At 38.2% G+C, this 26,870-nt stretch overlaps 1 protein-coding gene across 1 annotated transcript; it reads left to right on the top strand.

Moving 5' to 3' along the window:
- Positions 1-2,143: 2,143 nt before the first annotated feature.
- Positions 2,144-26,403, top strand: mRpL30 (mitochondrial ribosomal protein L30). The gene is made up of 3 exons (XM_072297196.1): positions 2,144-2,348; positions 10,061-10,196; positions 25,791-26,403. Exons 1-3 carry the CDS (start codon positions 2,209-2,211, stop codon positions 26,076-26,078), a joined length of 564 nt encoding a protein of 187 aa, XP_072153297.1. The 5' UTR covers positions 2,144-2,208; the 3' UTR covers positions 26,079-26,403.
- The last annotated feature ends 467 nt before the right edge of the window (positions 26,404-26,870 follow it).

Here is a 26,870-nt window from a genome sequence, read left to right as displayed (position 1 = left end):
CATCTTCGAAGATAAGGTACCGATTTCCGTGTAAGTAATATCCGCGTTTAAAATCCTTTTATTCCCCCGAGAACCAAGACTCTTTTTATTCGAAATGTGAATAAAGCAAATTAGGTCACGTGAGAATCATGACGAAATAAAAGAAAAAATCAATTTTATCTAAAATCTAAAGTTGACGACATCACTCCTCAAAAAATATACTGAGGAACATCATCCGGTGGTATGAATCATCAATGTTTTCATTTTTCATTCGTTTTCTTTTAGTAATAGGTAACTCAATTGCATGTAAATATCGCTTATTCAGCAGTCTCTCTTTGAATTGTACATTTATTTTGTAGTGCCATTTTATTGATTCTTCATATGGAGATAGTCACCATCCTCGATTTCAGCTCTTACTGAGGAGTAATATTAATTGTGAACATTTAAGAAAACTGTTAGATTTATTTAAAATATTTTTTACTATCACACTTTGAAATTTTCTGTTCTGTCCTTCACATTTAGAAGTCATCCACTTATCCCATAATCGGGAGACCCCGCACGATTTTGGGGCATTTTCTGTTGTAAATTTAAAATTTACGAACAAAATTATCTAAATTCACCGCAAAATTGTGTCATCTTAAACCCTAGTAACCTGCGGATTCGGCCTGGATTGCCAGTTTTACGCCTCCTGACCAGATGTCATTCATCGGATCATAGATGAGGATTTATAAAAGACAATTTAATTTTGAACCTCTAATTAAAATGCTAAACCAATATTATCCAGAGATTGTTACCTTACTTTCAATTTAAAATGTAATACACTAATCAAACTTTATAAGGTACCCTCCCGCCGTTCAAAGTTGGCCGCCATCCTGGATTTGATGCACCCCGTTTGACCAGGGGCTTTTTTTAACACTATATTTGAAATTTACGACTAAAAAGACATAGGAAACGACACCTCATACCACACGAGATGCACATTTTAAATTACCTTGATGCTTGATAATCTAAACACGGCCGCCTTTTTGAATTTTAGGAATTTTAAGGGGTGTTCCGCGGTGGAGCCGTGGAAAACATTTTGTATGTTTTGTGTTATTCAGGCCAATCCGATGATGGTATTCTTGTAGGAAAAGTCCATCACGCAATTTGTTCCGAGTTAGCCCTCTTTCTCCCGTATTTCTACCGTATTTCTCCCGGACTGAACGAGAATTTGTGCCGAATATCCGGAAAAATACGGGTTTTCGAATTTTACACTAAAACGGTTGCACTTACAGAAAAAATGATAAGAAAGTGATTTGTCGGAAATTTAATTTCCAACAACTCTGATTCTATGCATTTTTGTCGTATTTGCCATTGTTGCCAAGTTATCGTCAAAAACCCGGATTTTCCGCTAATTTTGACGTCAACGTCAATCCGGGAGGCCTAAACGTTGACGAAAAAATTCAGGAAAATTCAGGCGTTACTTTTAGACCATTTCACAACTACTCTGCTATGTCCATTTTCAAAATAAAAAAAAAGCCCAAAAACGCTCCACCCTAATGGGTACCTGATTATCAATATAATTTTTCGGGGGATCCCCCGGACCGCCTTGTCTGGGGGGAGTCCTCCCTTCCCATCCCCGACCCCCTCTCCGTTTTTCCAATTTTCACACTTGTCTCCCAAATTTCCGAAAGTACAAATTTCTCCTGGAAGCATCAAAAAGAAGAATGATTGGACGTTATTTCCAAATTTCTAAGGAAAAACTACCGCATTACAGCTCTCAAAAATCCGAAATATACTAAGTCCAAAATGATAGGTCCAGTTTCGTCAGAAAGTTGCACATGTGCGTGAAGGCCGGAACGAGCCCATCGGGTACATTTCTTTAAACACAAATTTCAGCCAGAAATATTAAACATTAGAATGATTGTAACTTCCTTGCAAATTCTCAGTAAAAATTAACTCAGACTACGATCTGAAAGCGTTTCATTAGGAAGGAAAACTCATAATTCCGTTTGGAAGTTGTATGAGCCTCGCGCCGCGGCATCGCATCGGGTACACTTCGGGTACATTTCAAATCGCGCGGTAAAAGCCCGTACCCTCTGCACGTCACACATCTTCAAGATGGCAGCCAAAATCGAAGTGCGACCACCATTCTTTATCCGCCTTGCAAACCCATGGCCAGGAATGCTAAGTAGGAATTGGTCTGCGTCATTAAGTATTCGACCGAGTTCGTTATCAGTGCAGTTCATTATGGCTTTCTTCAGCCCATCGGTCTTACTCCATGTTTTGAAGCCGGCACTCCTTACTCAAAGCGCAAGAGGACACAAAATGAAAGCTATGAAGTCCTGGAGTGGTGGAGTCAATTATCCTGGCTTTAAATATTACCCCAGGTAAAATCTGCTGCTGCTCTTTTAACTCTGCTTGTAGGAAGACTTCCAAGTTTTGCTCAAGTCTACTTAAGGTGATTCGTCAAGCTCAAGTGACGTGGTCGAACTGGCGTGCGATATATCGCATCTTTTAGGTCAAAAATCTCGGCAGATTTTGAATTTTCAGCAAAAAAAAGGACGATAGCCCCTGCGCATGAGCCTGAAGAATCATTCTAAACCCAAAAATCGGCAAAATTCAGAGAAATGAAAACAGGATAGTGTTTGGAAAAAAACCTGGCATTCGATACCGAAATCGATAGCTGAATCGAATGCGAGGTTTTTTTCCAAACACTAACCTGCTTTCATTTCTCTGAATTTTGCCGATTTTAAGGTATAGAATGATTCTTTAGGCTCATGCGCAGGGGCTATCGTCCTTTTCTTTACTGAAAATTCAAAATCTGCCGAGATTTTTGACCTAAAAGATGCGATATATCGCATGCCAGTTCGACCACTTCTTTTGAGCTTGACGAATCACCTTAAGGTGATGATTCCTTAACTCAAGTGACGCGGTCTAAGTGGCTTGAAATATATTGCATTGATTAGGTTACAAAGCTCGGCAGTTTTGAATTTTTAGCCATGAAAAGAACAATTGCCCTTGCGCATGAGCCTTAAGAATCATTCGAAACCAAATAATTAGCAAAATGTAGGGAAATGAAAGCAGAATCCTGTCAGGAGTAAAACCTTGCATTCAATACAGTTATCGACTTCTGTATTGAACTAGAGGTCTTTTACTAAATAGGCTTCTGCTTTCATTTCCCTACATGATACAAATTTCTGAGCTTAGAATGATCTTTTAGGCTCATGGGTGATTTCACGATAACAGGAATAGCTAAAATTTGTAACACATCACAAATAAGAGTGCACCAATTTTAAACAGATTTCATTACTTCATGTTAGAGGTATTTAACTTCCTTTTTCCATCTTTAGTACAACTTATTTTGATGCAGTACTAAGTTATAGCGGTTGAGAAACGGTCATAGCGGCTGAATCAGGTGTCAGCTCTTCCCACCGGACTGGTGGAGGTCCACGCAAACATGGCGGCACTGTTTAATTATGTCGGTTACGCAACCGACACTTGAAAATGTGAAATGAAAATAATCTAAAGATGGATTGTGGCAATTCTTGAGATATGAGTTGGAATTAACGCTGCCCAAACTTTAGGGACTTCCTTTTAGTTTAATAACGTTGAATTGAGGATTCAGCGTAAGTACTGTGTAGTTAGTGCTATGGACCTGAAAATCATTGGTTTCCATAAAAATAAAGTTTTCATTGTAGAAAAAGCCGACTTATTAGTATTGAATTGGTCGAGGAGACTTCAGCAAACAATTTGATGACAGTTTTGAAACTCCTGGTTTCATCTGGCGAGATAAACACTGCACTTAATACAACTGCTAAAATACGTTGCTCAATGTAGCGACATTCTTTCTAATGACTTTTCTTGCTTCAAAATAAACCTTTCAGTTAAACATGGCAATTTTCTTGAACATTTGAGTCTCTTTTCATTTAATATTGCCAAAGATTCTGTGATTAGTACTGCTTTATTACTGCGAATTGTTCTTCTACCATAGAGGCAGTTATTAAAACTGAGTTGGCGACACGTAAGCAACCGACCGGACATTTTCGGCCTTTAAAGTCTCATATTATTAAATTCATTTGAGATTCATCATATTTTATAGCATGGATAAGTTTAGGGCATCATTCAAATTGGTTTATCAACTTGGATTTAATTGTTTTGCCCTAAGTCGGTTATAACCCACGGTGACACGACTATTCCTCTTTTCGTGAAATCACCCTCATGCGCAGGAGCTATCATCCTTTTTTTTTGGTAAAAAATTCAAAATCTGCGGATCTCTTTGACCTATTTGATGCGATATATTGCATGTTAATTTAACTACGTCACTTGAGCTTGATGAATCATTTCATGGTGACTCATCCAGGTTTTTGGCGAGGGACTTGTGGTACTTATGTCTACGGATTTTGAATTTTAGCCAAGAAAAGGACACAAGCCCCTGTGCACAAGCCTAAAAAATCATTTGCAACCGAAAAATTGGCTAAATTCAGTGAAATGAAAGGAGGATTTTTTTTATGGGTTAAACCTCTCATTCAATAGATTAAGTTATCAACTTTTATTCTGTAAGAGAGGTTATTCCCCCAGGAATTCTGCTTACATTTCTCTAATTTTTGCCATTGTTTTGGTTGTGGATATTTCTTCATTCTCATGAGGAGGAGTTATCGTCTTGGTTTTTCTTGAAAATTTTCAATGATCCTGCACAATTCTCGAGCAGTAGTGAATCACAATCCACTTCCAATTTTTCTTTCCCCATTAACCTCATCCATGGATGCTGTTCAGAAGTCATCATGACGGCAACTTTTTGTGATGCACTGTTTCTGCACCATCTGAGGTTGAAGTTTTAATATTTCCTCGAATAGATGAAGGCAGCGCCAAAATTTACCAAGGAAGAATGCAGCTGGTGAGAGATAAGGTTTCGAGGGGGAGAAAGAAAGAATCTGATTTGGACGGTAAACTGAAAAGTTGCGCGGAATCCAAGATAAGATTGCTGATCACCGTATACCCAAAACGCTGATGTTTTCTTTGCTTTCAGCAAAGATAGAAGGAACTTTCTGACTCTTAATTGCTGCACTGCCTTCTCTTGTTCAAGTAATGATCAAAACCCTAACTGCGGATCGTGCGAAAACGGTGCCTCGTAGAAAGTTGGAGTAATGATGGATTTTGATTAGCATCTACAGACGAGTTTAATGCAATAAAAGATTGGAAATCGATGGCACATGATACATTGATGGTATCTGGGTACACATCCTTGTAAGGAGTGTGCAGAGTTCTTTGCCCAGATTTTTGCTCAAGTAATGTATGAGATGTATCACATGCCTGTTCGACCATACCAGAAACAAAGACGAACCACCACCTTCTAATGTGCACTGGTACCGAAACCATCAAGGACTCTCTCGTTAAGAGGGCGTATATGTTAGCGGACAAACCCGATTTTAGGACAAACTCGTTTGCCGGAAGAAATCTCGTTCGGTCTAGGCACCTAGGATAAAGTAGTTTGGCCTAGGCCGGAACTAGTTTGTCCTGAGCAATCATTAATATAAACTTCGAAGGATTCTGCCTTTTTCTATTTCACTCGAGGGGAAGTGTCCCCTCCCGGACTCTCTTCCCCACCCGGTGACTGACGCTGCGCTGTGCTGAACGGTTCAGCCTGAACCTTTCCTCTACGTCTGACCGTTCCCCACTCCTCTGTCAATCGAACCATATGCCACCGCTTACGTATTGTCGCTCGCCCACCCAGCTACTTACCGGCCAGCGGTCATAGAGAAAAAAAAGGAGGTGTTTGCATTTCGGGCATCTTGGAATTTTTTGATGACTTGATGACGTAGGTGGGTACAGTGTGAAGGGGACGTCCCTGTACCCAGCTGTACCCACCTACGTCATCAAGTCATCAAAATACTCCAAGATGCCCGAAATGCAAACACCTCCTTTTTTTTCTCTATGGCCAGCGGTCAGTTGATGATAAATCTCGCTCATGCTCCTACGCAGCTACGCATTGATTACCTACGCCAGCGAATTACTTTCCAAATAATTAGAATTTCTTCGATAATAGTTTTCTTTATTTATTCGACGGTATTTTTTCTCTGTTCTACTGTGATTTCCTTGGTTCTCTACTGTGTTTGACTGTGTTGAAATTTATATTAATACTCACACGGAGAAAAAACTTTGTGCATGGGACCCGACGTTGAGATCATATGAATCTCTTAAAACTTGAGGTCCAGCTGCCGAAATTCGGGTCAGAAATCTGAAACACTTCGGTATGCACCGAGTACTTCAGATGTGTGACCTGAAACCTTCGGTATATACCGAACTACTTCAATTGTCTGACCCGAACTTCGGCAGATGGACCTTAACTTTTCGGATGCGTGATCCGAAAACTTCAGAGATTCATATGATCTCAGCTTCGGGTTCCATGCACAAAATTTTTTTCTCCGTGTTTCCTTTTAGGGGACGCAACTAAAATTTCAGTAAATTTTTTCAGAAAAGTAAAAAAAAAGTGGCTAACAATGGTTCCTCACCTTCTCGTGGTGTTGGCTGTTTTTACTAAGTGGGAACCGTCCATAAGATATAGTCTATTTCTTGCCCTGCCATTATTATTCTACAAATTAATTGTGGAATGAGAATTTCATAATGTTTTCTATGAAATCTTCAAAATATAGTGATAAAAAATTTGCAACTACTACAAAATCGGCTCGCGAAGCGAGCCGAATGTCACTCGCGCAGCGAGTGACCGGGGGTCCAGGGGGCGTAGCCCCCGGCTAGGCGTGACGGGCGCGCGAAGCGCGCCCAGAACGGCTAGTTTAGTATAAACTGGTTTGTCCTACGCCAGAGTAGTTTGTCCTAGGTGCTTTAGGAAAAACCTCGAGTTATAATTTTATTTTTTTCAATATGGTTAGACGGGGTAAAGTAAGGAAATGATAGGAAGATTATTTTAAATTCTTCAATGTAAAGAGGTGTGTGGAAAAACGGCCAAAAATGCCTCAAGGCATTTTCGAATTTTGATCACTGGGGGTGATACAGTAGCTTCCGAGACGCCCAAAACCGGTCGCCGTTTTGCTTAGAAGCGCCGGGTTGCGACGTTGCCATTTTTTAAAGTGGAAACCTTTAAAAATTCATGTCTCCGCCGCATCTCAACCGATTTCAGTGAACTTTTTTTTAAAATGTTCCTCTTAAATAGAGCTTTCTAGTGATGTATAGTTTTCTGGGGTTTACTTGGCTTTAAGTGGCACTTACGCGGTTTTAGCAGTTTTTGATAGACACAAAAATTTAGTTTTTATTTTACCACGATCGTGGAATCGACGGAATCTAAACAAAAACCAGTCTAAATGAAAGTTCAGATTCTCACCTTTCTAACGAGCACAAGATCATCCCGGGGAAACGTTTAGTTTCCGAGATATGACGCTCAAAGTTGGTCACATGCGCTTTTGCGCAATGTGAATGCGTCTTATCACTGAGTCATTCGCGAACTAGGGGTCCCTAATGTTCAATTTACGTTGAAATAATTACACAGAACAGTAAGGTGTGCAACACGAGCCGTATTTTCACCTTCGGCTGGCGATGTGCGACGTTGCCATTTTTTGAAGTGAAAACTCTTAAAAATGCATAACTCTGCTGCATTTCAACCGATTTCAATGAACTTTTTTTTAAAATTTTCCTCTTAAATAGAGCTATCTAATGGCATTTAGGTTTCTGGATTTTATTTACCTTGGGGAGGCACTTAGGTCGTTTATATGGTTGTTTGCAGAGATTTTTCATACAAAAAATAGTGTTGCTATTTTTTTTCTTTCTTTTTTTCCTTTTTTTCGGAAGGGGGTCTGTATTTCCCCCGATTCTTTTTAACATTCAAACTAGATCGGAAGATCACCATCGCTGAAAGTATAATGCAAAAATCTTGGTAAATTAGCAACACCACCTTCTCTTGTACAATGAGAGCGTCGCTTTCAATATTTGTACACGTAAGAACAGTGATTAAAGAATCCCTTTTTTTAAAGTTCTTTCTTTTAAATTTTGCCATTTCAAACCCTCCCACAACCCGCGGGAAAAAGAAGAAAAAAAGAAAGAAAAAAAATAGCAACACTATTTTTTGTATGAAAAATCTCTGCAAACAACCATATAAACGACCTAAGTGCCTCCCCAAGGTAAATAAAATCCAGAAACCTAAATGCCATTAGATAGCTCTATTTAAGAGGAAAATTTTAAAAAAAAGTTCATCGATATCGGTTGAAATGCAGCAGAGTTATGCATTTTTAAGAGTTTTGACTTCAAAAAGTGGCAACGACGCACATCGCCAGCCGAAGGTGAAAATACGGCTTGTGTTGCACACCTTACTGTTCTGTGTAATTATTTCAACGTAAATTGAACATTAGGGACCCCTAGTTCGCGAATGACTCAGTGATAAGACGCATTCACATTGCGCAAAAGCGCATGTGACCAACTTTGAGCGGTCATATCTCGGAAACTAAACGTTTCCCCGGGATGATCTTGTGCTCGTTAGAAAGGTGAGAATCTGAACTTTCATTTAGACTGGTTTTTGTTTAGATTCCGTCGATTCCACGATCGTGGTAAAATAAAAACTAAATTTTTGTGTCTATCAAAAACTGCTAAAACCGCGTAAGTGCCACTTAAAGCCAAGTAAACCCCAGAAAACTATACATCACTAGAAAGCTCTATTTAAGAGGAACATTTTAAAAAAAAGTTCACTGAAATCGGTTGAGATGCGGCGGAGACATGAATTTTTAAAGGTTTCCACTTTAAAAAATGGCAACGTCGCAACCCGGCGCTTCTAAGCAAAACGGCGACCGGTTTTGGGCGTCTCGGAAGCTACTGTATCACCCCCAGTGATCAAAATTTGAAAATGCCTTGAGGCATTTTTGGCCGTTTTTTCACACACCTCTTTATTGCTTTAATTTTTAGTTTCCCCGTATTGTTTTGTACATTTTAATGAGTTACTTGAAATATTCTTGATCTTTGATTTTTATATTACTAACTATACGACTATACATTCATAACGATTAAATTTATAAATGAAAGAAAGTAATTAAATTGAATACGGCATTAATAACAACACAAAGTAATGTCGCGAACATTAACGTGCTCCTTATCACTGCTCAGCGTGGACTGGTGATCACTGCTCAGCGTGGACTGGTGTTTTGATTGAGACTCTTATCGATAGTTAATTCGATAGATAAGTACCAATTTCTGCCATAGAATCGATAGCCGATCGTTTCTTCAAAATTCTTGGCTGAACTAGTTCGTCCGAACGGGTTCGGCCTAAGCCGGAACTAGTTTTGCCTACGTGTTTTAGGAAAAACTAGTTCGGCCTAGGCCCAAACTAGTTTCGCCTACGTGCTGTAGGTTAAAGTAGTTTGGCCTAGGAAATTCTAGTAGGGCCCGCGGTAACTAGGCCAAACTAGTTCGTCCTAGGAAATTCTAGTTTGTCCTGAAATCGGGTTTGTCCGCTAACATATATAAGGCTTGCAATGCTGCTAAGATCGTTAAATTTCTTGTAGCATTTGTTGCAGTTGAAATTCATTCATAGTTGATATACTTCCTTACAATAGTGAGGAGTAACTCGAAGCAGATCCAAGGAAAAATTCCTAGCAGAATTGTAGGATATTTTATTTACAACTACAAAACTACAAGGCACAATCTTAGCAATATTTGAAGTTTCGTACTTATGCCCTTTTACCAATAAATGCCTCAATTCAACTTTCCCACTGATCAACATAGAATCATGGATTACCTACCTGATTTGCCGAGAGATTCCCGAACCATAGGAACATCTAATGGTGAGCGTAGTGTTGATTTAAACAAACTGCACACCCAGGGTCTCAAGAGTTTGTTCGCTAAGAAATAAGAACATGTCCTCTATTTCTAAACTAATTTCTTCTGCTCTATGGATGTATCCGACCCAGAAAGAATAATTTTCATTCTATATAATTGCCCAACCCCTATTTATAACCATTGTATTTGTGCATTTGCACATAATAAAAGGTTATAAGGGATTGTCTTGAATATATAATTACATTCCCCCCAATAATACATATGGCTTTTGCAGCCATTCAAGTTTTCAAATATATTTATTTCTGCTCCTTCTTTTCCCTTGAAGACCTGGCGAAGTCGATCCACCATATAAGCCAACAAAATTGTTCTTGATTCAGAGGATTAAACCTTTTGCAATGAATACTGTACGAGAAAAGCGGTACCTTAATTCAATCGGACTTGGCGAAGACAAGGTTATAGGGGTAAGTTGGCTCCCGTTACAATGAGGCTTATTAGGTATCCGTAATGAGATAGTAGACCAAGGTTAACAAAGCATCACAATGCTTATTGTCTCATCAAAATGGTTCCTAAAACACAGTAGAAGATTCGATATTCAATTTCCGAATGTGATTTCAACGTTTTTCCTGTTGGTGAGTCAAAACTTCCTGCTCATGAACAAATGGCAGTCGTTTTGAATTAAACTGGAGACAAAACTAATTTTTGCGAAGATGAATAATATTTTTACCAGATTAAGTATCTCTTGTGTGATCTCAGACGACGGTAGTTGGGTGCTTTCAAATGAGGGTCTAATTTAAGGTCCAACTTCCCCCCAAGATTGTTTTTCGAATTTTGGGGCAAACCAAATTTAATACCAAAAATACGTAGGGAACCACGTATTACTTATTGCATGCTCATTAAAATTTCCTTTCAAGTTTTTCACGGTCAAGTTTCATTGCAATCATTTGATGAATCGCCGGACGGCGTTTTGAGCTAAGTCTGCCATCGTGGATTTTCGAAATTTTGGAACTCGAGTTTCCCGTCAAGAAGTATTTCCAAATGCCAAAATTCACGGAAATCGATTGTTTAGGCGCCGTGATAGCATTTTAGGCTACGTCCGCCATCTGGATTTTCGAATTTTGAAAATTTGACCGAAAATTCGGATTAACCGTTACATAATTCAGTGAATTTCCAAGTTTCACCTCAATTGGTTGAACAGGGTCGGACGTGTGAACTAACGTGTGGAAATAAGGTGCAGAATGATCGTAACAATGTATAGTCCAGTCATTCTAGCTTTTTACCTCGGACAAATTAGCACAAACTTTTCCTTTGGTATATAGGGTCTCTAGGTACCCAATAAGACAGAAAAAAAAGTTTACCAAAAAATTCCACCGGGAAAGTGGTCAAATCGCAGTTTTTCAAAATGGCGGCTTACGGCGATTTTCAAAGAGGACGTACATACGGATTTCCCTTTATAACTCAAAAATAATGCGTCAAACAAAAAATTGCAACACATCAGTTTGAAAGATCATAAAATTTTGATTAAGAATCATATACAAAACTTAGGCTTTTCTTATTTTTTTCTTTCCGAATTTTAATATTTAAAAACAACAACCGGCAAAATCTGCTGAAAATTCACGATTTTTCGCGTTCTTGACCAATTTTAGGTCAAAATAATTAATTTAAGGTTAAAAACAACGGCACCACTGAAAAGTACGCTAAATTTTACATAAGTATACCCATTCATTTTACCTTTTCATCTTATATGACCTCATTGTGAGACGAATCATTCAAAAGTATGAAGTCAATATTTAACAACAAATTCAGTTGTTTTTTTCCGTTTCCAGCGCTTTCGATGAATTATTTTTCGACAAAAGTATAACTTATATATACTTTTTAGAAAGGTGATAAAATTTTCAAGACGAATAACACACTGTTTTTCCTTTAAATTTTACAACATGTACCTGAAAAGCGTATTTAAAGGAATTACGCTGAAAACTGATTTCTCTAGAAATTTCAGAATTTCAACAATTTTCGACTTCTTCACAGCTAAAAACTGAGAATACGATTCAACGATGGTAATAATCGTTTAGTGCATAAAATTTCCCAAAAATTGCATACCTAAAATTACTGTTTCGAATTTTTTAAAGAGGGTTAGATATGACGTTAAAGTTGTCTATTGGAAAACCCAGCTGCTCGGTTACGAACATTTTTCTTAACATATACCCAAAATTTTCAAGTTTAGTAATTTTTGTTTGAAGTAAACTTTATTGTACCAATGTAATGGCATATGAAAGAGAAAAAAATGTCAATGAATAAATTTTTGAAGGTATTTAAGTGTACTTAGAAGCCAATTTTTGAGATGGTAAAAATTTACAAATTATTCAATAACAAGGCTTTGTCTCAGGTTTTTGTGGTTTTTCATGGCTGCAAACAATTTTATTCATCAAACCATGGTAATCAGCAAAAAGCTGGTAAAATTTTATGTAAGAAATGTACCTTTATTTGTATTTTTGGCGTCTCTCGTGAAAATGCAGAGGCAATGTTGAAAAAAATTGCAATTTACCCGAAAAAAATTTTCCCGCTGTTTTTCTTATTTTTCACGTGTTAAAAGGAATTTAAGAAAAAAAACAAGGTGCGAGATGAAAAGTTCATGAAATTTCCTATAACAAGGACAATTGAAAGTTGCCGTAAAACCTTTTTGAGGGGTCTTATCACTGAATTTCGGTTTAAAAAAAGTTTTTAAAAAAATGATGAAATGTAATTTTTTAGTTATTTTTGAGATTTTACCGCTTTAAAGTGAGCTTTAAAGTTAAAATAAATGATGTAACTGAAAAGTACGTTAAATTTTGGTCTAGAATAGTGTGTTTAACATCCTTTGAAGTAATTATATTTGCCGGTAGGATAATTTCTTCTGGGATCAAAAATGACATTTTTCTGAAAAAAGACCGTTTTTAGCTCGATTTTCCTAATTTTTAAGCCTTTTAAAAGTGTTTGATCAAAAAACCACTGTGATCACGTAAAAGTACATAAAATTTACAATAAGAGAGGGTACCTTGTTCCAAAAATTTCCATCATTTTTGGGTTTGACACGGCTTTATTTAAAATTGTGAAAAATGGCAATATTTACAGAAAATTGAGTTTCTATGCAAAACACCATCCCTGAAAAGGTCATATCAATACAGCAAATATGCCATCAATCGTGAGAAGTTATTTAAATCATTTCTGGAGAGCAAAAATGAATTAACGTATTATAAAATAAATAATAGGAGGGGAAACTGACCCACCTCTTCCTCCCTGCTTTCTACAAAGAGCGCTAATGGATATATGACCGCCAGTACGGAACTAACGGATACTTCACGCATACAAAGTGAAGACAATTTTCATCGTATTTATGCATACTCTCACATAAAAATATAGGAATAGGACAGAGCTTGGCGAAATCGGCACATTCAAGGATTTTTAAAAACATTGCGGAATGGGACATCTCACATATGAGGGAAGTTATTACGATGCGAGCACAGCCGCCGCGCCGCGAAGCGCTTTACGTGAGGGATTGGGCTGTGTAATGGCGGCAGCTCGGGGAGCGGGTGTTTTTGCGTCGGAGGAATTAATAGTAGAACTAATAATTATTATGATAAAATCAATACACCATTGAAGGTTTGGAACTTTTGGGCGGCCAACTGTAGCGTAAGCGCGAACAAGGATTATAACGAAAGTACAGATGTCAGTGGGGGGCGGGGTTGTCAACAGGAAAGAGGGGTATGCACCTATGCTTTACGTGACGTACCGCAGGCTCGTGTGAAATGAGGGTATCTAATTGTAAGTAAATAAGAAGGAAAATAATAAAAACATTAAAATTTTACTGCCCTTGGCATCTTGTCAGCCGAATATGCGACATTTCGCACATTATTTAATATTATTTAGCTTTCAATAGACCGAGTAAAAAATTAGCAGAGCTTTTATTTCATTACTCGGCTTTGTATTTCTTAATCTTTGTCAGTTAAATATTCGACGATACTAAAACAATTGCATTTTAACACTTATACTCTCAATTAAACAGCTTGGAGGACGAGGCGCATAAGTGCTATTTCGAGAAAAACATGTTTAAAGTTGCTAACTATTATACACAGCCTTATGGCAGGAAGAGAGTTCAAACTCACATCTTGATGCTTAAGCATTGGATGCTTCCGGTGAATTTTTCACAACTTTATTTCAAACCTAGAATTAGTTGGAACCACTAAAATGTGTCATATTTTTCGAAACCTGCACTTGGGCGCCTTGTCCTCCGAGCCCCTCAATTACTTTTTTACCCTGTCTTATTACCTTATATTATAAATTTTTAAACCGAAACTGACAAACTTTGGTCAAAATACTAGGTAATATTCAATGTCATGAAAATTAGCCGATAAACAGATATTTTAAAAATTAAGGCCGCCATCTTTTTTCCACCATCTTGAATTTGATTCAGACTGAAAGTAACGTCAAATTCGAATTTACCAGATCAAAATACCAGGATACACCGAGTTTCATGAAAATCTGCCGATAAATGGGTAGTTTTCAAATTGTACCCGCCATCTTTAATTTTAAAAAATTATAGCCACCACCTTCTTCCCACCATCTTTGATTTTAATTCTGGTTAAATTCGACATCAAATTCATATTCTCTAGGGCTAAATACAGGGTTATACTAAGTTTCATGCAAATCAGTCGATAAACAGGTATCTAACAAATTATTGCCGCCATCTTTTTTCCGCCATCTTGAATTTGTCAAATTCGAATTTCCTAGATCAACATACCGGGGTACACCAAATTTCATGAAAATCTGCCGACAAATAGGTGTTTTGCCGTTTTTTTCTTAGAATCTTTAGCTGCGATAGTCCAAACAGTGAAAGGATAAGATATGACCCCCCCCCCCCCCCCCCCCCCGGTCGACCATCCTTGCTCTAAGGTGCTTCTCCCTTTACTATGTACCATGACTATTAAATTAATAACACAATTTATTTCAAAAATAGTCGAATATACGTGAAAAAGGGTCACATTAATCGAAATTCAAGCCAAAATTTACAAAAAGTAAAAAATGTCGAATTTGACACAATTCCATAAAGGCCCTATAAAGGTCTTATACCTTCAGTAAAATTTTGATGTAATATGTGTTTTGAAAAGAAAATTTCACGCTCTTTCCATTGGTGCCAACAGTTTTGAGAGAAAAAATTCTGCCAAAACTGTATCTTAAAAGTAACCAAACTTAACCAAACTTGAAATTTCAAGAAAATTCTAGCCTTTTTTTTCGGTGTCTGACCTCGTAGCTCGGCACCAACAAGTCAAAATTAAAAAAACTTATACATGTTTGTAAGCAGAATTTTATACTCTAAAAAAATGACAAGAATGATTGTTTTCACCGGATGCACTAGAATCACGCAAAATTGGGGAAACGCTGACGAAGTCAACAATCAATTTACACGTAATTTCAGTCGGCCGCCATTTTGTTATAAGCAATTTTGACTGTGTTCCCGAGGGGGGCTAATGGTAAACTTTTTTTGGGGGGCTCCAGACATGTTTTGGAGCGCTTTAAAGCACAAGAGAAGTTTGTGCTAATTTGTCCGAGGTTAGGCCCTTTTTTTGGCTAGAATGACTGGACTAGTAGTCCATATTTGTGGGATGAGTAGTTAGTGGTAAACAAAACGGTGGACTGACAATGAAGGGTTAGAAAGTTGCCAGACTGAGTGAGTGATCGAGCTGTTTTTGCTTCTTGCTTTGAAGCTAATTTTTGATGCTTTTTAAACAATTAAAACAATATTGATGCTTTTTTCGCGGAATCTGTTGGTAGTTTATCCTTGAGAATTGGAATGAGAAAATTTTCGTGAACCCACACTTCGGAATTATTTTACAAGCTGTTAGGTATAAATGTGTGTGCTTGCTTGATGCTCTATTAGTTACCGTGTAGGACATTTTGTTGGATATCCTCAATCGCGTTTATTTTTAATTAAAATAGACTTAACTATTTTTACCATCTACGATGTGTGAACTAGTCAATCGAAATAAGAGAAAGTCCTTTTAGACCGTGGGCCAGCAAGAGGTAACCCGCCCCCCCCCCCCTTTGGAATTTTGAAGATGTTGATTTTCTTGAAGCTCTCAACTAGTAGAATAAGATTTTTCTTGTTTCCGCGAATCGTGGTGGGGAGGAGTAGGCCCCCCTAAACCCCCCAAAAGTGCTCAGAATTCCGACTTTTCCGCGAATTTTCCCATTTTTCTCAAGAAGGCTTGATTTTAGGGCAAAACTCCGCTGAACCATTCTGAAAGCTCGTGAAATTTCGGTTTAGAAGAGCTGAGATTGACTTTGGCCATGACCCGCGGCAACCGCAAAATGGGGGGGGGGGGGGGGGGCTTAAAATGTCTAAATATCTCAAATTCCTGCGAAAATGACCGTTTCGCCGCGATTTCTCGCCAATAACGCGGAGGAGGTTGGTAATATCGTAAAATTGTTTATCCCTCAAAAGATGGAGCATAAATTTTTCATTCGAGGTGCGGCCTAACCCCTCGTGGGGGGAGGAAGAGGGGCTCCCAGCGTCCCCACCCTATAAAAACCGTCAAGTTTGGCCGCTTCCTTGAAGTAGCGTTATGCGCGAAAATGGGCGGCAAAATGGAAGCGAGTAGCGTTTGTTCTGAGAGAACATCAATGTGGATTCTTGTGGGAGGTGACGGGGGGGGGGGGGTGTACATCCTCCTCCCTCCCCCTCCCCATCCCTCCAAAAAATAATCACGAAAAAATTTAAATAAACGCGAAAATTCCACTCTTAAAGGCGACTTTTAGGGCGTGTCATTGTCATGCTTACACGAATGTATATGTTCCGGAATAACAAATAAAAATCTTGATATACAAAATAAGTAATATAGTAAAATTAACGGAATTAATTTTATTAGAGTAGATAAAATAAAAAATCTAATCCACTCAAGTTTACCACAAATTAAAATCAATCAAAAATGAAAAGGAAATGTTTGGGCAGAGGCCCAAAATAAAATGAGAAAAAAAATGAAGGAAAGAAATGAGCAATTTTGAAAAGTGGACTGTATGTTTTTAATTTATGAAAGGCTACCAGGCCGCGCGGGGCCGGCTACAGAACAAGTCTGGATTCCCTATTCGAAAGTCTTGACGAGACGATTTGGAATACCAGGCTGCGCGGAGCCGGCTTCAGAGCGAGTCTGGGTTTTGAAACAAAAGAACGCGAGAATTTTGAATGTTAAACGACAAAAAAGAAACTCAGCCAACATTAAAAAAGGTGGGGGAGCGGTAATTTAAAAACATTACTTATTTAATAATAGGACGAACGGGGAAACCCAGCCGCAGTAAGAGAATTTTAAGATTTGAAGGGATACGTAATTACGCCGTAGTCAAGGAACGTAGAGGTACCAGGTACCTACCATTTTATTTTCGGAAATTACTGAAACTGAGGGGAGTTTATTCATAACTGACGAAAATGTACATTCTTAAGCTTATGTCAATATTTTAGAAACGTTTGGAGAATAGGCTCAAAGTGTATTTGATCGTTTGCCAAATTATTCAGTCATTCATTTGGTCACAGACACAAACCGCAGTGATCAATCTATCAAAAACATTCCTCAATTATGAGGGGGATTAGGAGATACATTTTTATGAAAGGACTACCAACCAAAATACCTCGTTGTTGGAAAAGTATTTTAGGCAAGGGTAAAAACAAAAACCAACGTATCGATCTATTCTTAACTGAATGGAATACGCTCAATATTCTCTCGGAAAAAAAGTATATTTAAGGCATGCAGAAGGGTGTACCCAGTTCACTTCCGCCGACGGTCTGAAAGTTGACTTCACCTTGCAAACTCAATAAAAATCAAACCAATAAAAAGAAGACACTCGAATAATTTTGCTTTTTTCCGAGTTGAACAATCTTGATAACTATTCGTCAATCAGAGTTCGTTCGCCGGACACAGATGTATTTATGCTCCTTCTTTGATGCATCGACGACATTAAAAAAAAACTGTCCTTCTTGATACAGGAAGAGGCAACTATCAAAGAGTGATTGATGTTTGCTCTGTTGCAAGTATGTTAGGCCAGATACGTGCCATCCCTTACCGAATTTACATAACTTTTTCAAGTTGTGACACACACAGTTCTTTCTTGCGGCATGGCAAAAATTTTTATCGTCCTAAATTAAGAATAATCAACAGTTTGTTTCAAGTTTCAAATTGCTTGATCAATCTACAACAGTGTCAAATGTTCGCTTCTCTAGAGGAATTCGTATGGTTTATAAACTCATCTTCAAAAAAAATCTGATTACTATAATAATCAACTGCTAAGGTTCGAGCTTTTCTCATAAGTAGATTTTTTTTTTTTTTCTCTTACAATAACCAATATAGTACAGAGAAAATGCTTACAGACAAATTAAATTGTCTTTTTAAGCTAATTATACCTTTAAGTGATAATCTAATAGGTACTAGCGAAATGCCCGTGACTGGAATCACGAGTCTAGAGGCCGCTAAAATATCTATACCTAACCCCGAAAAAATGGTGGTAGGGGAGCAAGACATGCTATTAAAAAAAAAAAAGCTCAAATCGATAGAAAAATGAGTTGAGGGGGGAGGGTGATGGAGCTAGAAAAATGAGCGGGGGGGGGGGGAGGTAGAATAAATGCTGGCAAAAAAACTTACCTAGCAAGGATTTATTAAAGAAAAAGAATAAGAAAAAAAAAGAAATTGAAATAAAACATCACCGATATGACACAAACAAGGGTTTTGTTTGATATCAAACAAAGGTTACTAAGGAAATCGAGGAATGGAACTTTCATAAAAACGGATTAGTGGAAAACAGCGTAAGTAGGGCACTCACGTTAATTACCGTTTATAAGTAAACGGTAAGAGTGATTTAACCAAAAATCTATACAGTTCTTTATAAGACTAAAATGGACAAAATTACAAAATTTGAATAGGCTAACGTAAATCTAACGATAGTTATCGTGAACGAAAGAATTGACGACATAGGTCGGGTAACTAATATAGGTGGGATTATATACATTTAAACTTCAAATAACAAAAATACAAATTGATTTTAACCATGTTAAGTAAAAATAAGTACAGCCTCTGATATTGAGGAGATTATAAGTACCTAATTATTTCCGAAGTAAAAATGTCTTTTTGTTGAATCATAAAAAAAGTCTTTTGATTTTAATGTGAAGACTGTGGTCAACCGTCACCGGTCAAAGACCAAGGAACCCCTGATCCGTCCGAAGATGCGGGGAGGCACACTTATTTTAGGGAAATAATTTTGAAAAGCCCTGAATTCCAAGCTCATAGGGCTTACGTCTTTTCAACCTGCGACTGCACCGGTCCCATTCCAAGAGCGCAAGCGCTTCTTGGTTGGGATGACGATGCAGTCTCAATTCGTATGCAGAGTACATCTTGGTGATGTAATCCTCCACAGATTCAATGTTGAGGCCGCTAATCTGCAAAAACGGTCCATTTGAGTGATAGGAAGTCGCGCCTACTGGGGACCTATCCTGTTCTTATGTCATCAATTAAATCGCGCATCATTTGATATCCCGCAATCTCGGTAATTTTGCAACTGATTACTGATTACTGATTTTGACTGATTTGTTGATATTTTGACGAGAAATTAACCTTTTGATAATCTCTAAAGCTAATTCGATCAGTGTTATACTGTACGATACAGTTTAAGGTGTACGTTTTGTGCACTGCATATTTTGCAAGTCCCGTTTCTTGACAATTTTCTCCGACATACTTACAAATCAAAAATCGGTACGAGATTTGGTGGATTGAAAAATAAGAAATGCAATGAATTTCTTCCTGACGTACTGGTCCATCTCAAAGTTCTTTAAAGGATCAGAACCTGCATGATAAATAAATTTCCTCCTACATTAATATTTTTTTCAATACAAATGTTACCAACTCCACTCCAAACTCCGTAGAACAAAATGAAAGATAATATACATGGATTTTTTTACTACTCATTCCATTTTTTATGTCTCGTGGAAAGTACCAATAATATCTTCAAGGGTGACTCGATAAAAAGAAGCGATAGGATTCAGATATATTCTTTTAGTGTATTTTCGGAAGGAAATACACTATTTTCTTATTCATTATAATATATTGTTCTATTTTTTGAAATATGCATATTTGTTGAATAACTGGAAGAGTGGGGAGTTCATGAAAATGAAAACTTCTATTGACTGGCTGGAGGAGAAAAGAACATTATCGGAATGTTTCGTATGTAACCTGTGCAATTGCGAGAAACCAATTAACATGAACGAAAAACGACATTGGAGGAAAATGAAGGAAATCTGGTAACCTTGGTGGCGAAGGGAATGTGAAACCCCCCTCTTTACTCCTCAAGTAATGTCTTAGCATCAAGTTTTGCAAAATTCTTGCTTATGTAAGCAGCTTATGGTCCCATTCGCCGAAAGTAACGTGGAAAATAAACTAAAAATAAGTTATCAAGGATCCGCCATTTCCAATAGTCATTAAAAAGTGGGTCAAAATCGCATATTAAAACTTGTTATTTCGCTCTAATATCTCAAAAAATGTAACCCTTTAAAAAACTTACGTGAGGAAAGGGTAATACACTCAGTACCGAGATCGGAAAAGCTCTGTATTCAGAGAAATCAAGACGCGTGATGCGCGATGATCGACCCCTCTTATTATTGACTCGGCGCTTTCGCATCGGAGTATTTCGCCTTTTGCTTGTTTTTATGTGTTACTAATAAAAAGTAGGGCTTATATCACTATGATACGCAGCGCGCGGATCTGCCTCAGAACGGCCGGCTCCCCGTCCCCCGATGGTTTTCCCGTTTCACGCCTTAAATATCGATCCCACAGAAAAATTCATAAGAACTATTTTTGTTCCTTATAAAATTTCCCATCGTCCTGCTGTAAAAAAATTACGCTAACATTAGCCGTTCAGTAGTTATACGAAATTCAAAATTTGGGGGCCCCCGTCCCCCCAGGGGGCTCAGATTTTTGGGGTCTACGTCTAAATCGAAAGTCTACAGAGTAGAGATGAATCCCTGAAATTTTCATGCTTTCTTCCAGAAGTGCACGATTGTTATGATATTTTCCACTTATCGGCCCCACTAGTGGAATTTTCGCGTTTAATTTTTAGTGATTATTTTTTGGGGGGAGGGGGAGGGAGGAGGATGTAAACCCCCCTCCCCCCCCCGTCACCTCCCACAAGAATTCACATTGATGTTCTCTCAGAATAGACGCTACTTGCTTTCATTTTGCCGCCCATTTTCTTCGCCCTAACCTAACCTAACGCTACTTCAAAGAAGCGGCCAATTTTGACGGTTTTTATAGGGTGGGTACTGCTGGGAGCCCCTCCCCCTCCCCACGAGGGGTTAGGCCGCACCTCGAATGAAAAATTCATGCGCTATCATTTTAGGGATAAACAATTTTACGATATTACCAACCTCCTCCGCGTTATTGGCGAGAAATCGCGGCGAAACGGTCATTTTCGCAGGAATTTGAGATATTTTGACATCTTAAGCCCCCCTCATTTTGCGGTTGCCGCGGGTCATGGCTTAAGTCAATCTCAGCTCTTCTTAACCAAAATTTCACGAGCTTTCAGAATGGTTCAGCGGAGTTTTGCCCTAAAATCAAGCCTTCTCGAGAAAAATGGAAAAATTCGCGGAAAAGTCGAAATTCTGATCAATTTTTTTTTTGGGGGGGGGGGGGGTTAGGAGGGCTTACTCCGTCCCTTCCTCCCTTCCAACACGATAGAATTCGCGTAAACAAGAAAAATCTTATTCTACTAGTCGAGAGTTTCACTTCCAATGAATTTTCCTATGCTGCAGTATCTATTTTAAGTTGGGACACGTAAATCTGAGATTGATTCAGGCATTCAAAATTCTGTTAAATTTTTCTTTTAGTCTGAATCATATAGAAAGTACTGTGTATAAGTCAACGATGGTATGAAAAATGAGAAAAAAATGCATTTTGACCATTGTTGTCATATTAAAGCGTTGAAAACAGGTAGGTACTTTGAATTAGACCATTGTTGTCATATCAAAGCGTTGAAAACAGATAGGTACTTTGAATTAGACCTCTATCTGAAAGCACTCAGCTATGCTGGAAGAAGTCCTTGCACTTAGGTGTGCTGGACTGAAGAATATTTTGCTTAGAGCTCAAAATTGTTTAACAGGGCTAAGTTCTGTGCATCACAGGGTTCGTTTTTTTTTTTTTTTTTTTTTTTTTTTTTTTTTTTTTTTTTAAAGAGAAAGGAAAAAACCCTCCCGCACGTATTGTAGGATTTAATTGGGTTTTTGGTGTTTTTTTGGGAGGGAAAGGGAGATGTTTCGTGCTTACGAAGCACATTTTAAATTTTAATAGGAAAGTTGTGTTAAGAAATCAGGCTAGGAGGCCACATGGAGACTCTTGAAGCGTGTTCTTGTGTTGTTCCACTACCTTAATCTCGTAGAAACATACCGTATGGATACATTTGAAGCTAGACTTAAGCCGACAGACGAATTAGAGTTCATGCAGCTGATCAGCAGTGGCCTCCCAGCGTGATTTCATAATACGGAAGAGCCATTTTCCTGTTCTACCAATCAGTCGTATGAACTTGCATCCGTTTGCCGGCGTAAAAATGGCGTCAAGTGTATCCATACTACATGTTTGTACAAGATTAAGGCAGTGGAACATCGCAAAAACGCATTTCAAGAGCCTCAAAGTGGCCTCCCAGCATGATCTCACAACATGGAAGAGCCACTTTCTGTTCTGCCAATTCTGCCGTCCATGTCCAAGTGGGACACCAAAATGACGCAGAGAGCCCGCATTAAGACTGGCACACGAGTAAACGCCTCCTAGGTGCTGGGTCAAGCACTGCTTCACGTCAAGCAAATATACAGGGTTATCCAAAAGTCACCTACCACCCCTGTAACCTTTTTTCTAATTGAGATAGAAGTTTGAAACTTTGGCAATGTTTCTCGGTCTAGAGTAGCAACTTTTTGGTCCCCTCAAAATGTTGGGGGGCAGCCCTCCTCAAGGGGGGCGGGGGCTAACTTTTTTTTTCCCAAAAAGCAACCCCCCTTCCGTTATATCTCATTCGAAAGATATCAAAAAAAGAAAATTTTTGGCGCGAACTGCAGGTTAAAATGTTGATTTTTTTACATAATGGCGGCCAGTGTAAGTTCAAAAGGCGAAAATTTGATATCTCCGTTTTTTATCGGCGGATTGGTCTGAAACTCATCATTCCAGGGTTTTTCGGGACTAGAAAAACGAGTCACGCATTAGTTTTCCAGAAAAGTCAGTCCTTTTCACAGTGGCGGCGGTTAAAATGGCGGCCTAGAGCGGGAAGTGAATATTTAGGCTGCTTATCGTATAATTTGTATGAAACTTGGAATCCGGGGGTATTTTGGCACGAGAAGAACGAATGTTTCATTGGATTTTTGAAAATTCGAAAAAATTTCAATGGCAGCGAAAAAATAACGAGAAATCCATATCACGGCTACCTACCGATGGATTTGCACGAAAGTCGATACTCTTGTTTTCGGAGCCAGCCGACCCACCGAAGTGAGCCAAATCTTTCGAATGAGGTGGCACAAAAGAGGGGTTGCTATTTGAACAAAAAAAAGTTAGTCCCCGCTACTCGTAAGGGGGGCTGCCCCCCAAAATTTTGAGGGGACCAAAAAGTTGCTACTTTAGACAGAGGAACATTGCTAAAGTTTCAAACTTCTATCTCAATTAGGAAAAAAGTTACAGGGGTGGTAGGTGACTTTTAGATAACCCTGTATGCGTGATGGGCCAGCTTTCTGCAAATGTTTCCGTAGTTGAGGTTCAGTGAAAACACCGAAAAAATAAGTGCTTTCGTTTGCAAAAGAGGAGTATTAGCAAACAAAACGTAACGCAATTTTCCAATGCAAGGGGTGCCGGGTGGTGGCTGTTCAGAGCTGTATGACTGGTACATACGGAGGGAGAGGGCTCTTAAATCCTGGATCTTCGTTTATCGTAATTTATGAATGGCATAAGAAGCTTGTCTGTAGACCAATAGAATCAATACGTGGTGAAAATCAAAATTCCATCTGATATTTGTTGCTCTATATCAGCATTATTTCGTTCATATATGGTGTAAAGGGATTCTTTCAGGTTTTTTTTTTTTTTTTTTTTTTTTTTTTTTTTTTTTTTTTTTTTTTTTTTTTGTAAGTTTTTTGGTTTTGGATAATAAGACCAACTGTTGCGTATCACAGGTAGGTAGAACTTTTTAAAGGAACATATCGGATGTAGGGTGTCATGCTCTTAGCCTCCAGCAAAAGTATACAGAGAGAGGCCATCAAATGGACCGTTTCAAGAGAAGGGGGAAAAGCAAGCACTCTTTAGAGATTTTTGTCGCAATAATTGACCACAAGACGAGGTCAAAGACAAAGCATTTTTAAACTTGTGCTCCATTTCAAATGTCTCGCAGAATTCGAGTGTCCCTGACCGAGACCACCTTACTGTACTTCATTCTCGGGTATTTTAGGTCAGACGAAGAGAACATTGACCCCAAGAAATCTGAAGTTTATGATCCTCCAGTCCTTCGATTGCCCATGTCCTGGGAGCATAAAAGGGGGATCCTAACTTTGAAAATCGGGGTTTCTATCATAATTTTGGAATTGTTTTATCAAAATCATAAAGTAAAAAAATTGTTATAATACCATAAAGTCCAATATTGGTCCATTCCTGTCTATAAGCTGAACTCTGATGTCGGGGAATCCCATAATGAAACGCTAGGTTATTACATAAAATTTAAAGGTAGTAGGCATTACTGAAAATAAACCCATTACATGCATTATTTTATCTAGAAGGAAAAAACCGAGAACATTATTTACTCTAATGGAACTGAATAACCTGCTCTTTCATGTGAAGGAAGTAGTGTAACGCACCATCTTATTTGGCCTTTAATGTGAAGGCTGTCTCAAAAAATGTGAAGGCAATGAGCTTCCTGCATTCCTCCCCAGAAAAAAGATATTTTCGTAATTGACTGCAAGTAATCAGAATCTGATGGTCCGAAAACCCTCTGAAACTTGCTGGTGCAGTGGAGAAGGACCCTCAACTTATGAAAGCAAGTCTACTGTAAATGGCTTGCCTCGTGCCCCACCAGAGAGGCCCCAAGGCTCTGAGGATTAGCTGATTTTGGCAAAATAATTTCAAAATTGTGACAGAACCCCTTATTCTCAAAGTAAGAACCCCCCTTTTACAATGCAAGGGGCACCAAAGAGACTTCAGGATGATGAAATTCGGATTACATTGGGTCAATCGGTATTCGTCCCAGCGATCCTCGACTATGTCCAATTGAAAGTAACAGAGAAATATGCCCAGTGTCCCAGTCTAAGCATCTGCGACACTCTGTGCATTAGATCAATAAAAATTTCCTAATTGAATTCACTTATGAGAAAATAACTTACTACGAAACTCCCCACTCACTGAGAAAAGCCCAAATCTGCTTGAATCAAATTAGCTATCAAGTAATTTTAGTTTGCCTTCCGATGGAATAGTGTTTCTCTGACTGTTCTCATCCTCTCAATAGCACCTTTCGTCCGTCAAAAAAGCCAAATATTTTTGGTGAAACTCAAATCTATTTATTTATCATAGTGTCAATTTTGGATTTTTTTATTACCAGAACTTTTAATTCACTGATTTTATAGTCATAACTAAATGCTTACCATTCACATGGGCTGAATTCGAACTTCAGCTGTTTAATATATTCAACAAGTTCTGTGAGAACTTTTTGATACTGTAACATGCTTTGTCGTGCCTTAAATTTTATCCCCTTCAGAGGTCCATTGGGCACTTCCTAATGATTGAAGGAAGTTGTCACTAAAGCCAAAATGCCTTCTATTTTTTACCTTTTAAACTTGAGCTTCTGTAGAGAGTTAGTTTTTACTCCGAATGCGTCTCAAATTCAGAATGTTTGGCTCCTCAGGAGAGCGAAGAAAAAAATGCTAAGAATAAGTGCAGATGATACGAAAAGCCATTTTTTAAGATGCCTCTTTAATCAATTCCAAAGTAGGGATAATTTATTCCTATCTACTAAATAAAATATTTTTTTTTTTTCAGAGCTATGCCATCGTCAAGAATACAACTGATATGAATGCAAAACTTTGGTACATAAAACATTTGATAAAAATCACACCTATCACAACACCAGATGGCTTACCAGTCAATGATGATTATTCATCATACCACCTCGATCACGCCACTGGAGTATTACGAATAATACCAGAACTAAAGCCCGATGAAAAACGTCTAGAATTGCAAGAGAATCATCACAACAGTCCTAAAAAAATGAAAACAGATGTTTGGAAGAAACATGCCAGGCAGCAATGGCTTGCACAATGGTGGTGAAACATTATGTTGGTTTTCTTGTTTAAATAATGCAAGTTTATCTTTTTTGATCCCTTGCAAATAATTATGATGGAATATTCTGAGCTATGAATCATGCATTTTATTGCCTGGAGAAAATTTCAAGTGGAGATCTCGATCAGATTATCCTTAATTGTCTTCTTTAACTGATCAAAGTGTTAATTGTTAGAAAGGAAATATACAATTCTTTTTTATGTTTGAAAAAAAGACGTTGTTGTGACCTTATTCTCATGCAAAAACATTTATGAAAATGAGTCAGTAACCTGAACCAATTATCCAGTAAATATATCATTTAACCCCGAACAAATTAGCCTAATCTTTTCTTTCGGTCGGGTCCTCCGGATCAATGAGACAGGAAAAAATAGTTTACCAAAAAATTAGTCACCAAAAATATTCAAATCGTATTTTTCAAAGTAGTGGCTAAATGAGATTTTCCAAAAGAACCTCCTTTTTCTTGAGTAAGATAACAAAATTGCAGGTATCCTGTCTATCAGACCATCTTCATTCATATCTGAGGGTGACTCGATCCGGGGGGTAGATCCGAGGTTGAACATTTTTATTAGTATGTTGAAATTCAAAATCAAAGAACGTGACAAAAGCATCTGCCATCCAAGAGCTCCAACGCGACACTGCCTCCGCCTGTGTGTACCATTTCTTTGTAGAAGGCGTCAAGACGGTGCAGTCATTGAATAAGAGTGGAAGGATTTCACGTTTTAGTCGATTCCACTTTTTTCTTCTTCACTCAAAGCGTTGCCAGATGGTGCGATAACTGTG

This window comes from Bemisia tabaci, chromosome 2, assembly GCF_918797505.1.
Source record: "Bemisia tabaci chromosome 2, PGI_BMITA_v3".
In the NCBI taxonomy this organism is placed as follows: Eukaryota; Metazoa; Arthropoda; class Insecta; order Hemiptera; family Aleyrodidae; genus Bemisia; species Bemisia tabaci.
Note: the sequence above shows the minus strand (reverse complement) of the source record. Positions and strands in the feature narration are given on the sequence as shown.